At 39.3% G+C, this 19,881-nt stretch overlaps 1 protein-coding gene across 1 annotated transcript in view; it reads left to right on the top strand.

Annotated features, from left to right (window-relative positions):
* AGBL4 (AGBL carboxypeptidase 4) overlaps nucleotides 1–19,881 on the top strand; it is a 1,345,014-nt gene that overhangs the window by 772,252 nt on the left and 552,881 nt on the right. Inside the window, exon 5 of the mRNA XM_062190079.1 lies at nucleotides 10,926–11,142. Coding sequence (XP_062046063.1) covers nucleotides 10,926–11,142 — 217 coding nt within the window. The remainder of the gene's footprint in view (nucleotides 1–10,925; nucleotides 11,143–19,881) is intronic.

Below are 19,881 nucleotides of genomic sequence, written 5' to 3'. Positions count from 1 at the left end.
GTTTTAGCTTCAATAAAAAATTTCTCAGAATCTTTAATTTGATTCCATGAATAGTTGAAAGTAATTGAATTACATTGAAAGTCAGTTAAATTAGTTTCTATTTGAAATATCTGATGACGCTGATATAAAACTACTGTTGTAGCTCTACTGCTAATTGAGAAGAGACATTGACAGCTACCACTTTATACTCAAGAAAACTCAGGAATGATGTGAATTATTTTAGAACAAAGAACAGTCGTGTGTTTTAAATAATAAGTCCTACTACATGTTATTCCTGAAGTGTTGCTTTTCATTTAGAGTACAGTACATGACTGTTATAAAATAATTTTTAATCATTTTTCCTCTATGCTTCTACTTTTACATGATCAAATTGCAGTATTGGTCATAGGTTTTTGAAAGTAACTGTTAACTATATAAAGTAGATGGTGTTTTTTCTTCAGCACATTAGTGTCTTCTGTTTTTTATGTGTTAATGTATACACTCTATGTTTTATTTACTGATTCCAAGTACCAACAAACATTTTATACACATTTCATATTCCTCATTCCATTTCGTAAGAAATGGAAATTTAGTACTTAACTCTCCTAAAATGTCCACTTTTGTATGTTTTACTTCATCGTTGGTGAAAAAGTAAGAAAACATTTTAAAGTGTAACCTAATTTAAAAAACACATACAATTTTAGATTTATACCTTAAAATAAATGTCAAAACATTCAGACTATCCTCTATGAGTACTTCGCAGTCTATTTCCCAAACATATCTAACCTTCACCTAATCTAGAATTTTCCATTTTTCCTTTTGCTGCCACCAACTAGTGACCTGGAATCTATGTATCTTGAAGGTTTCAACATAGGCCTTAGTACAATTGTCAGCAGGAGCAACACCTGTGAATAGTTCTATCCATAGTACCCAAAGGAGTAAACTACCCTGGATAGTACACTATCCAGACACACTCAGTTTTATTGGAAAGCTTGACACACTTGAAAGGAGGTTATCAGTTACACTGGGTCTGGAAAGGGTAAGAAAGAAAAAACAGGGTTATCATTTTTTTTTTAAATTATATGTTTAAGTTGTCCCTATCTCTTGTCACTTTTTCCTCGGTCCCCTTCAGATCTACTCTGCCTATGTCATGCTCACTATTCTGAATCAAGAGGTGGTATGATGCCAACCATTTATCATGGAGCATGATGATAATCCTGTCAGTTACCAATCTCTAATCTTCACAGCAAGTCCATGGGACAGACACTATTTTCATCCTATAGATAAGGAAACCCAAGTTACATGACTTAGGAACAATGGAAGTGAATTATACTCTAAGCCCACATTCTTTCTACTCTACAATGATTACGTCTCTGAAAGGTATTTAAGGCTGTAACTAAATACATCAAAACCCACCTCTGCTAATTTATTTGTTGTTTGATTCAAAATATTTCTTGAGTTCCTGCTTTGGTAGCTTCCAAACACAAGAAAATTTCAGTCTGGTGACTTCAAAACCTGAACCTTTATTACTATTCCACCCAGGATGCAGCCACAGAATACTTGGGTATAACAAACATCAGTACAACCCTGAACCATTGCAACTATGGCCTTTCATTCCATCCCAAAGCACCCAGATATCTGATACTGCCTCATACATCATCCCATACCCCCTGAAAGTGACGGTTTTGAAAACAATCTGTTTCCTTTTATAATTTCATAACAACCCTAAAATGGACAAAGGATACTTTTTAGTACCCACATTTTGCACAGAGCCACAGAGAAGGGAAGAGTACAGAAATAACTTGGACTATAATCCAACTTCGAGCTCCTTTTCCACTGTTCTCTTCTTGCCATCCATTAGGAATTTGGATTGGAGAAGACAGAGCAAATGATTTAGAGCCTCCCCTTGCAAGAGGGCCTTGTCACTGGCGTTTCTGGCTATACTGGCATTCTGCCAGCAGCCACCATGTGTTAAGATATTGTTTCTGTCCCTAATCAGGGACAATAACCTGTCTCAGCTATTTCCTAGCTCTAAAGCAGTCAGACTAATTGAGTATAATTTTAATTTTTTAATGGCTTGGAATTAATACAAGCAGCTGCTGCCACAGTGTGTGGGTGTCCTTCTCCAGAAGGCACAGACAGATTAAAAAAAAAAAAAACTACATGTAAACTTTAAAAAATAAACAATACAGTGTGTAGGACAAAAAGGTTAATTCAAAAATCGACCAGTGTCTTTTTGTTATCAAAAACTTGGCTGGCAGCATGTTGCAAGTCTCTTTCCTCCCACCCCTTGTGCCCATCAGCTCCAGATAAGATGGTAATCTGATTAGCCACTGGGTATAAAAAAAAAGTGTGTTGCCTGTATCTGAGCACTCCTCCACTCTTTCTTTCTCCCCCTCCCAGTGACTCACCAAGAGATGTGACAAATTGTGGACAGAGATAAGAATAAATGTGCTGGTGACAGGAGCGCTATTATAATTATTTGGAGGAAGGGAGGATTGGAATTAGGAGTGGGTCCTGTTTGCCTTAGGAAGGACAGATTTATAATATGGGCATCCACGCCAGACATCTGGCTGTGCTTGATGCCAGAAAGGAAAAAGAGGGGGCCTTCTGGCTCAAGCCAGGTCATGGTCTGGGCTGTTCCAGCAAAAAGTAAACTGAAGGCCATGTGTTCCTATTGATGAAAAAAAAAAAAAAAAAAAAGAGAGATTCAGCATCCCTCATGAAAGGAAGAGGAATGAAATCTCAGCTCAATATCAAATATACCTGGGAAAGCGGATAACAGCTTGCTTCCTGTCCCTAGGTAGATAAAGCCCGGGAACCAGGACACCGTAATCACAGTTTGCGGATGAATTTCAGGCAGCAAGGCCTTGGTATAGCAGGGAGCATACGTGCTTAGTAGCCAGTCAGACAGTAGTGTACATTGAATAGGAACACACAACTGGCATACAGAAAGTGATGCATATGTAACACTCACTTGAGGTGCATCTGAGTGTGATGCCCTTGTTTCTCATTCGTCCTTTAGGACTTACAACCTGGAAAGTCTGATTATGTGCTATTTCCCTTTCCTATTAATTTGAGGGATAAGCGAGTGCTATCAAGGAAGACTTGGGTTGGATGTCAGGTGTTCACACCATATTTTTTGCTTGATTAGAGGGAAAATCAAGGCTCTAGTCTTTCTGGGCTCCTGAGCCAGGCTAATAAATGTTGTTTTAGAGAAGCTTTTGTGTTCTGTTAGGTGGTAGTCTCTTCTTCCTTTCATTTTGGTAACCTCCAAAAAGTATTTTAAGAATTTAGCTAATAGGTTTGTATAGAAAGCAGATAAGATAGTGAGAGAGGAATCATTAAAATACTAATTAAATCACAAATTTACTCATTCATTCAACAAACATAAACTGAGCACCTGTTTAGCACCAAACACTGTGCTAAATGCTGTGGATTTTCACATGAATCAGAAACACAGGGATGTCACAATTAGTATTTAAAGCAATTAATTCATCTGGAGTTTCTGAAAAAGACTTCAAAGAAGAAATTATTTGAGCTACCTCTTTTCATAAAGATGCACTATGTAGAAAAGAATAGGAAGGCAATTATAGGCAGAAGAAACCATGTTTAGAAAGGCAAGGTGGGTTTTGAGAACATGTATTTAGAACATGGCCCAGAGTTTCAAATGGAGAAAGCATTTTGTACATTCATTTGACTTGAGATTATTTACTCAAAAATATATTAATTTATCCAATTCATGAACATTTTTGAATGGCTTTGTCAAACAAGGCTCCTGGAGTACCAGTTAACTCTGCCCTCTCAGAGTCTCAGTCTAATAGTGGAGTAAGATGAACATACAGACACAATGAGGTACAGACTGTACTAGAGAGGTGTAGGAAGCATGTTTGTGAATGTATATGTGTACACATGGGGATGTGTGCATGCATATGCTTCCCCATCCACCTCTGCCCGTATGAGGGAACATGAGGGTATGAGTTACACACCTCCCTCACAAATACAGATGTCCTATTCACACTTATCAGGACGGACCACAGGCAATGGCTTGTTCCAAGAACTGGATAAGCCTTTCATCTCTGAGTCCTGAGAGGATATACCTTGAATCTTCCAAGGTCTATGGAAGAATCAACTGTTGGACAATCTCCCTCTGGGATTTTCTAGGAAATCATGGGCAATCTCTTTCTATTAAGAAGAGTTCTTGGAGGGCTGGCATTGCAGCCTAGCAGTAAAGGCCACAGCCTGCGATGCTGGCATCCCAGGTGGGTGCTGATTTGAGTCCTGGTTCCTCCACTTTCTGATCCAGCTCCCTGCTAATGGTCTGGGAAATGCAGCAAAAGATGGTCCAAGTGCTTAGGTTCCTGAATCCACATGGAAGACCTAGATGAAGCACCTGTCTACTGGCTTCGGCCTGGCCTAGCCCCAGATCCTCGGAAGTTGTGGCCATCTTGGGAGTGTGGAGACCAAAAGATGGAAGATCTTTCTCTCCCTCTCTCTGTAATAATTTCAAATAATGAATCTTTAAAAATACACAGGAGTTCTTGTATGTACCTTAATTTTCATCATATTTTTGGCATAATGGGAATAACATAAAGAGATTGTTGTGAGGATTAAAAGTTAACACAGGGTGAATGTTGTGGTGCAGTGAATTTCGCCACTGTTTGGGTGCCTGCATCCTTTATTGGAGTGCAGGTTTGAATCCTGACACCTCTGTTTCTGATCCAACTCCCTGCTAATGCACCTGGGAAGGAATTCATGATGGCTCAAGTACTTGAGCTTCTGTCACCCATAGCAGAGACTAAGATGGAGTTCTTGACTCTTGACTTCTGACTCCTAGCTTCAGCCTGACCCAGCCTGGGATGTTGTAGTCATTTGGGGAATGAACTAACTAATGGAAGGTATCTCTGTGTGTGTGAGAGAAACTCTGCCTTTCAAATGAATGAATGAATGAATGAATATTAAAAAAAGAACAACAACAAAGAGTTAATATATCTTAAAACACTTAGAATGGCCTGGCCAAGGTCAGTGCTATATATATATATATATATATATATATATATATATATATGTAAATAGTATTATAATGACTATTATATTTATTGTAATGTTGACCTCATGGATATCTCAGACCAACTATGTTAAATGGAATCAGAGGCTTCCTTGTCTAAATTAACATCAAGTGCAGGAATTTTCTTTACAGTATCCCTTAACATTCCCCACACTTGCCCTCCCCTGCATGGCAGGCTTCTACTTTCCCTTCAGCTGAATGTTAGATTCTACTTTATACTGAGCCAAAATCTACTTTATAATGCCCGAAACTGATCTTCTGGGATGACTCTTCTTTTCCATTTTTATTGCTTTAAAAAAATAATAAACAGGTATTGTTTGAGACCTCTCTGAGGAAATAAATGGTACAGTATCTTCAAGAAGCCTACATTCTATTTGAAGAAATATACAAATGTACATTTACTTTTCTTGCTCGTTGTTTTGAGACAAACCATGTGATAAAACTTTTTTAGGGACTGGCACTGTGGCACAGTGGGTTAAGCCACCATTTGGAGTGCAAGCATCCCATATGAGCTCCAGCCCGAGTCCTAGCTGTTATACTTCCTATCCACCTCCCTGCTAATGAACCTTGGAAAGCAACAGAAGATACTCCAAGTGCTTGGTTTCCTGCCACACACATGGAGACCCCAAATGAAGTTCATGGCTCCTGGCTTCCTTCTGGCCCAACCCCCTGTTCCCCTGTTGCAGCCATTTGGGGGGTGAACAATCAGATGGAAGATTGATCTCTGTCTCTCTCTCTCTCTGCCCCCCCTGTAATTTGGACTTCCAAATAAGTAAACAAATATTTTTAAAAAGTTGTTTGTGTTTTATAAAAGCCTTTTTAATATTTTCCAAAATAAAGAAAAATTAATGAAGACTTAATAGTCAGGGATGGCTTCAGAAAGGTATGTCAAGAATAGGAATTCATTTCCACATTCTTTTGTTAATTGACTAATTAGTTCATTCTTAAAATATTCAAACCTTTATATGCTACATCTTTGAGGAGTTTAGTTCCATCCTTCTTTTGCCTTTATTCTTTGTATTACTTGAAAGTAATAAATTTGCCCTGCTGAGCCCTTCTCAAATAGCATTCTGTTTGTATCCTTGGCAAAATCTGGAAAACCTAAGCCCTGAGTCATATCTTAGCTTCCTTAAATCATTCCACCAGGGCCCATTAACTCCACTCTTTCTGCTAATCAGGTTAGGCATCCTGACCCACCCGGGAGAGGAGCTAGGACAGCTGCAGGCAGTAGATGAATCCTCATGATAGCACATAATCAGATTCAGTGGAGACAGTAGGCTCTGAGAGTCAAGTTGCTGACCGTGGCTAGAAGTGGAGAGAACTAGAATGATTGAATTTAAAGCATGGACCGTGAATGGATACACTAGGAAATGAACAGTTGAAAATAGTGTCATAATTCAGGAATCTCAGAACTGTAGGAATCACTTGCTTCTGACGACACGCTCACCCAGTGCTCCACGAGACTCAGACTCAGCCAGAAGCAACCATCACAGACCATTGGCAGGAGACATCTCGTCCGCTTTCACTGGAATTCTCCCTTGTTTGGGAATTTGGAACCCGAGACTACCTTGTTCCACCAGCTTCACATTCGTGCATCTTCAGTCACATCATAAATGAAGAACATCATATACTCTCTGTATGCTAATCCCTCTAGCTGGGCTGATCTTCTGTCTCTAATCGTGGCTCTCCACTGATTCCCTTTCCTTTCTGCCTCCCTTTCTGATAGAGACTTTTCCTCTGGAACTCAGCTCCATGGTTAATAAACTTCAGCCTCTTAATCTACTTCTTCCTTCACTTCTCACCAAGACTCGCTTGGTGCATGATACTTAGATATTTGTCTAATAAAACAGTGAACTAAATACTGACTTCCATAAAGGATTGCTTCCCACAGTGCCCTCTTAGGAGGGTTTTCCCACACTGCACATACAGAAGGATCAGGAGATGACTTTTCCTTTACTCCCCACATATCTTTCGAGCCATTATTTCTCTATCTCATCAGTTGGAACTCCAGAATTTCAATATGGGAAGGTTTGGGATAGCAAAGAGCGCTAGGATATTTGTCTTAAAGCTGCACTTGCATTATAAGAAATCTGTTGTTACTTATGTGTTCATTCACATTGGCTTTGGGAGTAGGAGATAAACGGACCCCCCTGGGGCACCTAAAGGTACCTCTTATAGCCTGTAATACTACCACTGACTTTCATGTGAAGAGCCCTCTTCCTCTGTAACTTGTGTTGTATACCATCCTGTCCTTCTCAGCACTTTCAGCCTACTGTGCATTTTAGATGGCATGGCCTGCCACTTCAATCACTTCTTTCCAATAAAATCAATCAACAGGATTTTTAGTTCAATCTAATATTATCAAATATTTGTACAAATCTCAATACCATCAATACCAGGTAACCTCTGCTGTTCTACAAGAGTCTCAAAGCCTTGCCTCCCATCCTGGTCACTTAAGCTGCCTTGGAAAGACACCAGGGTACTCCATAATGAGCACTTATCTGTACAATGCTGTTAGATCTATTACTTAACGGTTCTTTGCAGCCTACTGTTTCTAAAGCCAGCACTTTCTCATTTTTCTCAACTACGTCTCTTTTATCTTCTCCCTCATAGTTTCCTCTCTGTCCTTGTCCCCCTTGGCTTTCAATTGAGTGTCCAGCTGCTACAGGTGAGCCTTACATCCTCCACCCACTGAGCCAGCCCTACCCAGAAGCATCCTTTCCCTTAAGAATCTTTCAGATCAATCCTGGGGTGAAGTAGATGATAAGGAAGCAAGAGGGCCTACAAAATACTTGAGCTGATTGGCCAGGAATCATCAACATAGGATCATGGAAAAGGCACAATTTTAGATGGATTTTTTTTTTTTTTTAGGATTAAGAGAATTTGAGGAGCTAGAAATTAGAAGCATTCTCTGTAGGGAAGCAGTGTGAAGTGTTTGGACATCAGAAAGCATGAGAGGGTGCAATAACTCTGTATCAGCCCTTGGGGCATTCTGGTCTGGCCCAAGAGCCCACAAGAGCATTTCAGTCATGGAAAGCCAAGATACTGTGGCAAAAGATGTCCTACATGAAGGATCTCTGTGGGTGAGACTCCAGGATAAAGAAATGATCATCAAAGAAGAATGTATTTTCTCTGAAGGGAGGAGAGAGCCCCCACTTTGCTTATGGTCTTGTCTGAATACTGAAGTATTTTGTAGATTCAAAAGGCTTCCATAGCCTAGGCAGCTAATGTCAAGAGTCTTAGGTGATTACTGATGTCATACATAAAAGTGTTAATTGTTAAATTAACAACAGGAGTCACTATGTACTAACTTACCATGTAGGACCTCTGTCCTCAAAGAGTTGTATTATGAGAGTTAATAGTAAAACTTGTTCTCAAAGATCAACTTCGTATTAGTGTATAAGTAAAGTATAATCTCCTGTCTCATAAGTTTTAGATAAGCCTAAGTGCCCAACCCCATTGCCCGTTTCCTTAGGTGCTTCTTTGATTAATGATAAATCTTGTTCTCAAAAAAAAATTAAAATAAAAATAAGAAAGGAAGCCGAAGAAAGTGTGGGAGTGAGGGAGAGATGGAGGATGGGGTTAGAAGTCATTATGTACATAAAATTATATGTATGAGATACATGAAATTTGTTCCATTTATATAAATAAAAAATTTAAATAAAAAAGCCACAGATCTTATTGGCTCTAAGCTGAAAAGCCCTTCACTCAGCCCAGCTTCCAAAGTGACCACTGCAGCTGAGGGGATGGCCAAGTAGGGTCAGCAACATTGCACGCAGAACTTTAAATTTCTTGTTAGAGATGCCACCTGCCTTTACCTGGCCAGCTCTCCTCCCAGGCCAGCTAACTAATGAAAGTCAACAGGGTGCCTTCCCCCAGGAGGTTCACACCTCCTTCAGGATGTACCCCATTTGAAAAGATAGATAGGTCTGGGCCTCTTAACTTACAAGGCCTAAAGCCCAACAGATTATTATCAAGCTCCTTCTGTCAGGTTCTATTTGCCTCTCAATCAGAAAACTTAATTGTAGCTTAGACAGCACCTTTCTTAGCTCCTCTAATAATGATTCTTTCCTTTGTTCTAGACCCTGTCTAGCGCACTTGGGCCTCATTCCTTTGTAATCATAACCTCTACTCTACCACCAATGGCTCTACTCCCAACCTGTGTGTACTGATGGTCCTCTTCCCCACTTAATGCTGTATAATTGTTCAGACCTGGTTAATGCCACTCTTAGGATCATTGGTTACTATCCTCACTCTGTGTTTTATGACCTTGTCTAAATATGATCAGAGTCGGCGAACTTGGAAGGCTTCCGTAGCCTTGGCAACTCATGACGGGAGCCTAGGGTGGTTACTGGCGCCATAAACTAGAGTGTCAATTTGTTGGGTCAACAACAGGAGTCACTGTGCACTTGCTGCTCATGTGGGATCTCTGTCCTTAATGTGCTGTTCATTGTGATTTAATGCTATAACTAGTACTCAAACAGTATGTTTCAGTTTGTGTTGCTATGTGGGGGCAAACTGTTGAAATCTTTACTTAATATATACTAAACTGATCTTCTGTATATAAAGATAATTGAAAATGAATCTTGATGTGAACGGAAGGGGAGAGGGGGCGGGAAAGGGGAGGGTTGTGGGTGGGAGGGAAGTTATGGGAGGGAGAAGCCATTGTAATCCATAAGCTGTACTTTGGAAATTTATATTCATTAAATAAAAGTTAAAAAAAAAAAAGAAGAGCATAAATGAAAAGGAGTTAAGATGATTCTGACTGGAACATTTTCCTTTTCTTATGTATTCATCACTGTTCCTTACTGAAGAATGAACATGATGACTTAGCAAAACACTCGCACAGCATATTTTAAAGCAATATTTCCCAAAATGCTTCTATGGAAAATTAGTCTCATGGAACTCTCTATAGAAAAATAATAGTAGTAATTTAGAAAAATGTTTAATGTTCTTTTCCCTTCCTTGAATATTCACAATGATATTAGTTTATTTTAAAAGGTCTGAGTTAGTCCTGTAATAAAGAAAAGCTGACTTCCCTGGGAAAAGTGGGCCTCCCCTATTTATGTCTCCATAACATTACACTCTTTATTTTCACTCAAAAAACTTTTGGAGTCTCTAACTTTATTGTCTGTTTATTTTTAATATTTTACTGAATAAGTCTCCACTAAAATTTATAATCCATGAGAACTGAAACCTTGTCTGTCTTATTGTCCATTAAGACACTAATGTAACAGCTGGGCATACATTAAGTGCTCAAAATAAGGATAAACAAAATGCAGATGAAACTTGCTCATTTTCATTTTACCTTATGTTTGCTAAGCAGTTCAAAAAAGGTGCTTCTGGATTTTGAACAAAACACTGCCAAAGTCAGGTCTGGTTTTCCCTCTGTGTAGTCTGTTATTGTTTCCCATTCCCACCACTCAGGGTCCTTGGTGTCAGTTTTTCTCCTAATCCTTTGTCCAATTTTTTTTTTTTTTTTTTGGACAGGCAGAGTTAGACAGTGAGAGAGAGAGACAAAGAGAAAGGTCTTCCTTTTCCATTGGTTCACCCTCCCAAGTAGCCGCTACGGCTGGCGCCTTGGGGCCAACACACTGCGCCAATCTGAAGCCAGCAGCCAGTGCTTCCTCCTGGTCTCCCATGCGGGTGCAGGGCCCAAGCACTTGGGCCATCCTCCACTGCCTCCCTGGGCCACAGCAGAGAGCTGGACTGGAAGAGGAGCAACCGGGACAGAATCTGGCGCCCCAACCAATACTAGAACCCGGGGTGCCGGTGCCGCAGGTGGAGGATTAGCCTAGTGAGCCACTTTTGTCCAATTTATTGACTTTTGAAGCTTGAACAATTGTCTGATATGCCCAAATTTCTTTGTATCTTTCAGGCAAAGACTGCCTCCTAAAAATGTTTACTATTACCGCTGCCCGGACCACAGGAAAAATTACGTGATGTCTTTTGCATTTTGTTTTGACCGAGAAGAAGACATTTACCAGTTTGCTTACTGCTACCCTTATACATACACCCGCTTTCAGCATTACCTTGACAGCCTGCAAAAGAGAAACATGGATTACTTCTTTCGAGAGCAGCTGGGTCAGAGCGTGGTAAGACTTGTGCCTGGTTTGGGAAGTCCATTAGAACTAGGCAACCCTGGGATAGGGATTTCACAATAAGTTTACAGAATGCATAAAACGAATATTGGTGCTTTGTAGATTATATAGAGATTTAATAATTTATTAATTATATTAAATAATATTTTAAATTGTTTAGTCTTTGAATAATTATTAGTTGGATTAAATTATAATTAAATAATCCGTATTATATAATATATAATTAAATAATTAGTACTATTAAGTAGTGTAGTTAAGTACTTAATATTAGTTAATGTTGTTTTAAGTATCATTTTTATTGTATGATTCATTGTTGCTGTATATACCAGAAAGCCACAGAATAAGATGTGAGACAGACAGTTGTCTTTTTGAATGAATCTGATAAAGTTTTCTAGTAAAATACAAAAGTTCTGGTAAATCTCAAAAACTAAGAAAAGAAGGAAATTTAAGAGGGAAATTTCCTGGGTGTTAAAAAATATGGAAGCATTTTTTTTTTAATTTATTTGACAGGTAGAGTTATAGACAGTGAGAGAGACAGAGAGAAAGCTTCCTTCTGTTGGTTCACTCTCCAAATGGTCGCTAAGGCTGGCCCTGCGCCAATCCAAAGCCAGGAGCCAGGTGCTTCCTCCTGGTCTCCCATGTGGGTGCAGGGCCCAAGCACTTGGGCCATCCTCCACTGCCTTCCCGGGCCATAGCAGAGAGCTGAACTGGAAGAGGAGCAACCAGACTAGAACCCAGCGCCCATATGGGATGCCAGCGCCGCAGGCGGACGATTAACCAAGTGAGCCACAGCGCCAACCCCAAAATATGGAAGCATTTTATGGCTATGAACCTCTGAGAGGAGAAATCTGTTTCTTAGGGAAACCAAGTTGCCTGCAGTACAGTTTGGCGAGTGGTGTGCAGTTTGATTTATTACTCAAAGTGCGTTTTGTCTCTGCCACCGTCAGCTCCAAACTTTCCTTTCCTTTCTCCAGCTTTCGTTCTGTGGGTTTGGAGAATTCAGTATTTGATTCCTTATTGATTTCCTATTACTCATATGACAAATTACCCACACTTGGTGGCTTAAGGTAACATGAATTTATTGTCTTACAATTCTGGAAGGTAGAGCTAAAAATATCACCAGATATGAAATTCTTCTAGAGGCTTTGGCAGAGAATTCAGTTTCCTGCCTCTTCCAGCTTCCAGTAGCTGCTTGCACGCATTGGTTTGTGACCCCTTCCATCTTGAAAGCTATTAATGATCATGCTTCATTGCTTTGATCCTGATTCTCCTGCCTCCCTCTTTCACTTCCTAGGATCCTTGTGATTGATTATATTGGGTTCACCAGATAATCTAGACTACTCTCCCTATCCCAAAACCTTTAGTTTGGGGGCTGGTGCCATGGTACAATAGGTTAGGGTGCCACCTGCAATGCTGGCATCCTACATGGGGACCAATTAGAGTCCCCACTGCTTCACTTCCCATCCAGCTCCCTGCTGATGCACCTGGGAAAGCAGCAACAGATGAGTCAAGTGCTTATGCCCCAGCACCCATACAGGAGACCTGGACAGACTTCCAGGGCTTCTGGCATTGGCCTGGCCCAGCTGCTGTTGCAGCCATTAGAGGAGTGAACCAGTGGATGGAAGATCTTTTTCACTCTCTGTATCTCCCTCTCACTCTGTAACTCTCGCTTTCAAATAAATCAGATAAATTATTTAAAAAAGAAACTTTAATTATGTCTATAGATTCCCTTTTGTTATTTAAGGTATTCACAGGGACTGGGGATTGGGCCTTGGCCATGTTGGGAGGACACCATGATTCATTTTGCCTACCACATCTCTCATTTCCTGTATCCTTCTCATGCCCAAAGTGGGACCTGAAGTTGTTCTTTTCAGTGAACTCATATTTTTCTCTTTATTGGAAACAAGTAAGGAATAAGCAGGTCAAAATTTGATTTGTTTACTCTCCAAAAAGGGTGTGCTGTGTCCCTAAAATATGTATGATGAGCATATCTCTAAAGGTTCCCAGTGAAGATACTGGTAGAACTGGCCTAAGACACTGTGTTTCTGATATGTGTTAGCAGAGAAATGGACTTCGTGTAGTGGTTGTGGATTCCATATTTAAGTGAGTCCCACAAAAAGAAATATATAGAAAGAGAGCCTGTGTATGGGTCAGGTTTCTGAGAATAAAATCTGGTCATGATGATATTCTTATAGTCAGAGATTCTCTATGCACAAAAATTTTGCTAAATGTCTTTCTTCTACTCCAGTCTTCTTCCCAACAGTGCTTTCTGGTGGGTGTTGTTTGTATCTAGTGCCTATATATCTTGAACTGAAAATTGGGACACATGGTGTATCAGTCAGCATGCTAGCAGGAAACAGATGGCAGTCTCGAATTAGAATAATTTGAGGAGAGTTTAATAAATGGGCTATTTACAAGGTATGGGTTGTGTGTAGGGAAACCACAAGATAGAGTAAAGTTCCCTGGAGCTAATAATGGTTCAACTGGTGTGAAGCAGGTGATGGTTATTAGAACCAAATAGTAGAAAGTCATTTTCGGGGCCAACTTGAAAGAAATAGTAACCTACACTTAAGAAGCACAGATAACCTGAGATGACCATACAGGAAGGAAGCTGAGTGCTCGCTTCGGCAGCACATATACTAAAATTGGAAGCTGAAAAAAATAAACTCCTGGTCCTCATTTTTTCTTTCCTCTGATCTTATACTAGGAGTCTCTATTGACCAACCCAAACAGAAGCCAGAGAACAAGGGAACTCATTGACATAACCCATACAAATAAGCCTCCCAGGGGAAAGAAAGGATAGAAGAGGGCAGAAAGTAAGTGTAGAGGGACAAATTAAAAAAAAAGTCCATATGGTCTAATCAACAATACATTACCAGGGACAGTGGGATTATTTCAGGTGACACTGTCAGAGAAATTCTGAGATGAAGGATGAATGTTTGCCAGACATATTGTGATATTATTTAAGAGAATTGAGATCATTCAACACTCATGACATTTAAGGACAGAATCTGTGTATTTCACCCCCATGTCTACCCTAGTCCCCTCTTAGATTTATTCCAGGCAGAATGCAGGTGTACATTGAATGGGTTTCAAATAAATGATTGAATGAAATAATGAAGATATATGTCTGGAGGAAGTGTGAAGAACTGAGAACAGCAGAAAGCTGATAAGAAGGATTGCAGGATACGTTAGCCTTCAAGTAAGAGCAACTTAAGTAAGAAAGTTTATTTTCTATGCAAAGATGTAGGTGCAGGCAATGCACAACTGATATTATGGCTCAGCTCCTCGAAAGCCTCAGGGAATCAAGTTCTTTCAGCTTTCTCTGCTGTTCTCCATGGACATAGCCCTCAATCTTATTATCTAATATAGAATTCTACTATCATATCCCTGTTTCAGGAAGCAAGATGCAGGAAGAGGAAGAGAAATGAAGAGAAGCAGTAATGTGATAATGTCATTTTATAGACTTCACGTCTCATTTAAACAAAGGAATGATAAGAAGTGAAGTCTTTATTCAGAGTCACCCACAACTCAGCTAAAATTTGGTGGTTCCATAGCTATGGCAGATAATTGATGCATAATAAAGACAGGCTGCATTCTCTTCTATAGGAATCCTGAATTCTGCTCCCAGCCCGAACATGAAACAATTCATATGACCTTGAATGCTACATCCCCTTTCTGGGGATGTAAACTATTTCAAATTCTGTTGGTAAAAAAAGTAATTTGAGATTTCTGTCCTATTTCAGATCCTGTAAAAGGCACTGTGGGGATATATAATAATATTATGTATTTTTTTTTTTAATTTGAAAGAAAGAGTTACAGAGAGAGACAGAGACCGAGAGAGAGGTCTTCCATATACTCCCCGGAAGGCCGCAAGAGCCGGAGCTGAGCCAATCCGAAGCCAGGAACCGGGAGCTTTCTCTGAGTCTCCCATGTGAGTACAGGGGCCCAAGCACTTGGGCCACCTTCCACTGCTTTCCCAGGTCATAACAGAGAGCTGGATCAGAAGAGGAGCAGCCTGAACTAGAACCAGCGCCCATATGGGATGCCAGTGCTTCAGAACAAGGCTTTAACCCATTGTGCCACAGTGCTGGCCCTTGTAACTCTTGTACTTCCAGAAATGTATTCTGTATCAGAGGAAATAAGACATATTCAAATAGCTATAATAATTCTAAAAGTATACAATGAGGAGCCGGCGCTGTGGCATAGTGGGTAAAGCTGCCACCTGAAGTGCCAGCATCCCTTATGGGTGCCTTTTCAAGTCCTGGCTGCTCCACTTCTGATTCAGCTCTCTGCTATGGCCTGGGAAAGCAGTAGAAGATGGCCCAAGTGGGACCCATGCACCTGCGTGGAAGACCTGGAAGAAGCTCCTGACTCTTAGCTTTGGATTGGCTCAGTGCTAGTCATTGTGGCCATCTAGGGAGTGAACCAGCTCGTGGAAGACCTCTCTCTCTCTCTCTTTTTTCTCTTTCTCTCCCTCTCTCTGATTCTATCTCTCTGTAGCTCTGCCTTTCAAATAAATAAATAAATCTTTTTAAAAAGTATATATTGAATGGTCTCATGAATTATTTACAGAGTTAGCAATCAGAATAAACATCATGGAAAAGATAGATTTTTCTTGAAGCCTGGGTCATTCCATGGTGATAGTTGATTGGAAGTCTGGAAATTCATATTGGGAGATACTAGTAGACTAAGATAGACATGAAGATTGGGGCCAAACTTGATTATCATCTTTGTTTGATTATCTTCTTGGCTATATCCTTTATTCAAATTTAACACAAAAACACTGAGCCCATTACTTTATAGACTATCCTATTTATTTCTTAAAATAGTTTTATATACTAGGCAGAATTTTCCCAATTTGAGAGAAAAATTACCTAGGCCTAAAAAAACTAGTTAATTCACTAAGTTTACATGATTACTTCATATGAGGGCCAAGATTTAAACCTGTTCCTTTGAGAGACACACTGAGACCTAAACAGAAGTATGCATGTATGTTTAAATTAATTTAATATTCTAAGTTAATATGAATGATTTGCACATCTTATGGGGCATGGTGTAATATTTCAACAGATTTATATGGCATAAACCGATCATCCTAGTCACTTAGTCCTTCCATTTCTTTTATCAGATTATAGTTGCCCTATTGTTCTGTGTAATACCAAATGCCTTTACCTTCACATGGTTGTACGTTGATACCTGCTATCAAATCTCTTCTTGTCCCCCCATTCTTCCATCATCTAATCATTCCTGTTTAAGATTTATTTATAAATTATATATGCATATATTGAGCTTTCATATGTAAGAGAAAACATACAATATGTGCCTGTTTGTGCATGTCTGTGTTTGTATCTTTTAAAATTTGTTTACTTTTTGAATTAACATAATCGCAGTTTTAAAGGAATGCTGTGCAACCTTTCAACATATCAACGTATCTTAGACCATACCACGCAACTAGCCTGTTTCCTTGTCTGTTTTTTAGGTGTTTGGAACCTGCCAATTTCTTATTTACGTTCTTATACAGAATATTTTACATCATCAAGACCAATAGTCACCACATTGTGCTGAGTAAATTTTTAAGAAAGGGATTCACCTTATCCAAAGCAGCTTTTTAAGAAAGTAAACCTAAAGGAAAGGCAGAGAGTTCCTGTACAGGATCAACTCGATTGGAAAAGCTCTGTGGTTGGCTCAGTCCCTGTTTTGGGCCTCACTGCAGATACCAGGGATTTTAAAGTGTTCTGGCATGCTTTTGCAGAAAGGACAATGCTTGGTTATCACAGGGTTTGATATAGCTTTTTTCTGAAGCAACCACTATAATTAGTTAATCCTTCTAATTTGGAATGAGGATAATTACAAGTGGTAAGGCTAACCATGCCAACATCCAGATCTTAGGGAGTGCAGGCAAGAAGCAAGATTTTGAATTTTTAGTGCTGGAAGTATTAATCACCATGCCCATAGCTATAAATGGTACTAATTATATCATACCAAGTGGAATTTTATGTTGTTACTCACCAATTGTCCCTTCTAACTCCACCAGTTGAACCTGTGATAAAATCATATTCTGATATTTAAGATGAAGATTTCATGGGAAAGATTTTTTCTTATTTTAGTAACTTTAATGACATGTAATTTATACAGCATATAATTCACCCATTGTTACCGTACATGTCTATGATTTTTCAGTAAATTTAGAGAGTTGCGCAACTATCACTACAGTACAGTTTTAGAGCATTTCTGTCATGCCCTAAAGTTCTCTTTTTAATAACCACTTCCACCCCAAGTCCTATTTAAGTAGCTACTGATCTGCTTTCTGACACTATAAATTTTCTATTTCTAAACATTTCATACAAGTGTAATTTTATAATATGAAGTCATCTTTGCATCTTTAATCTTTCTGTTAGCATCATATTTTCAAAATTTACCCATACCGTAGCACATATTAGTAACTGATTCGTTTTTAGTGCTGAGTAGTATTCTATTGAAAGGACATGCCACATTTTATTTATTCTGTAGTACATGGACATTTGAATGAGTTTCAGTTTGAGGCTACCAAGAATAATGCTGCTGTGAATATTTGTGTATCAATCTTTGAGTGGACACATGATTACATTCTCTTGCGTAGACTTCCAGGAGTGGACATTGGGTCACATAGTAAGTTTATGTTCAGCTTTAAAAAGAAAACTATCAAAACGTGTTCCAAAATATATATGTATATGTATATGTATGTGTGTGTGTATGTGTGTGTGTGTGTGTATGAAAGCCGAGTGACAGAGAGGGAGGGTGAAAGAAAAAATAAAATAGAGAAACAGGAAGAGAGAGAGAGAGAGAGAGAGAGAGAGAGAGATTCTAATCTGTTGGTTCACTCCCCAAATGACTGCAACAGCCAGGTCTGGGTGGACTTAAGTTAGGAGCCAGGACCTATATCCTGATCTCTAATACATGTGGCAGTGTCCCAAATATGTGCCATCCCTCCATTTTATATTCTCATTGGCAAGGTAAGCAGGTCATGTGCTTGCCAACATTTGGAATTATCAAATATCATATGTTCTCCCTGATCGGCGACAACTAACTGAGCACCAAAGGGGAAACCTGTTGAAGTGAAATAGACACTATGAGAAACAGTGACTTGATCAGCCCTTGTCCTGACTGTTGATGTACACTGTAATACTTTATCCCTTTTAGTATTTTTTTTTTGTTCTAGTACTATTGGTTGAACTCTGTAATTAACATACAATTATTCTTAGGGGTTTAAATTTAAATATAAGAGTGGGAATAAGAGAGGGAGGAGATGTACAATTTGGGACATGCTCAATCGGACTTGCCCCAAATGATGGAGTTAGAAACATGCCAGGGGATTCCAATATAATCCCGTCAAGGTCGCATGTACCAATGCCATCTCACTAGTCCAAGCCATCAATTTCAGTTCACAATTGATGACTCTGATAGGTCTAAGAGTCAAAGGGATCACACAAACAAGACTAGTGTCTGCTAATACTAACTGATAGAATCAAAAAGGGAGAGAACAATCCAACATGGGAAGCAGGATACACAGCAGACTCATAGAATGGCAGATGTCCTAAATAGCACTCTGGCCTCAGCATCAGCCCTTAAGACATTCAGATATGGCTGAAGAGCCCATGACAGTATTTTAGGCATGGAAAACCAAGACACTCTGGCAAAAAAAAAAAAAAAAAAAAAAAAAACAACTAAACGAAAGATCTCTGTGAATGAGATCCCAGTGGAAAGAACGGGGCCATTAAAGAAGGAGATACCTTTCTCTGAAGGGAGGAGAGACCTTCCACTTTGACTATGACCCTGTCGGAATAAGATTGAAGTCGGCGAACTCAAAAGGCTTCCATAGCCCTGGCAACTCATGACAAGAGCCTAGGGAGATTACTGACGCCATAAACAAGAGTGTCAATTGTTAAGTCAACAACAGGAATCACTGTGCACTTACTCCCCATGTGGGATCTGTCCTTAATGGGTTGTCCAATGTGAAGTAATGCTATAACTAGTACTGAATCAGTATCTTACACTTTGTGTGTCTGTGTGGGTGCAAACTGATGAAATCTTTACTTAATATATACTAAATCAATCTTCTGTATATAAAGATAATTGAAAATGAATTTTGATGTAAATGGAATTGGAGAGGGAGTGGGAGATGGAAGGGGTGCAAGTGGGAGGGAAGTTATGGGGGGGGAAGCCATTGTAATCCATAAACTGTACTTTGGAAATTTATATTTACTAAATAAAAGTTTAAAAAATAAATAAATAAATTTTAGACAATGTGGTGATACCTCATTGTAGCTTTAATTTGCATTGCCCTAATGAATAATTATGATAGTCATCTTCTCATGTATAATTCATCATACAAAACACTATCATTCATACGAAATGTCACTTACTATTCATAAATCTTCTTTGGTAAATTGTCAGTTCAAATATTTTGTCCATTTTTTATTTTTATTTAGTTATTGGGGGGGGGGGAGAAAGAGAGAAACACCAAGGCTTAGTTAAGCCCAAGATAGGAGACAGAAGCTCAATCTGTTCTCCTATATGAGTGGAAGGGATTCCAACCACTCGATCCATCAGCTGTATCTGCCAGGATGCACAGTATTAGAAAGCCAGAATTGGAAGTGGAGCCAGCACCCAAGCCCAGGCACTTGAATATGGGATGTGGGCATTGCAAACAGTGTGTTTTTAAATGTTTTATTTATGAAATTTGAAAAATTC

This window comes from Lepus europaeus, chromosome 5 (assembly GCF_033115175.1).
Source record: "Lepus europaeus isolate LE1 chromosome 5, mLepTim1.pri, whole genome shotgun sequence".
NCBI classification, from domain to species: domain Eukaryota; kingdom Metazoa; phylum Chordata; class Mammalia; order Lagomorpha; family Leporidae; genus Lepus; species Lepus europaeus.
The sequence above is the reverse complement of the archived record's forward strand: the minus strand, read 5'-3'. Positions and strand labels throughout refer to the sequence as shown.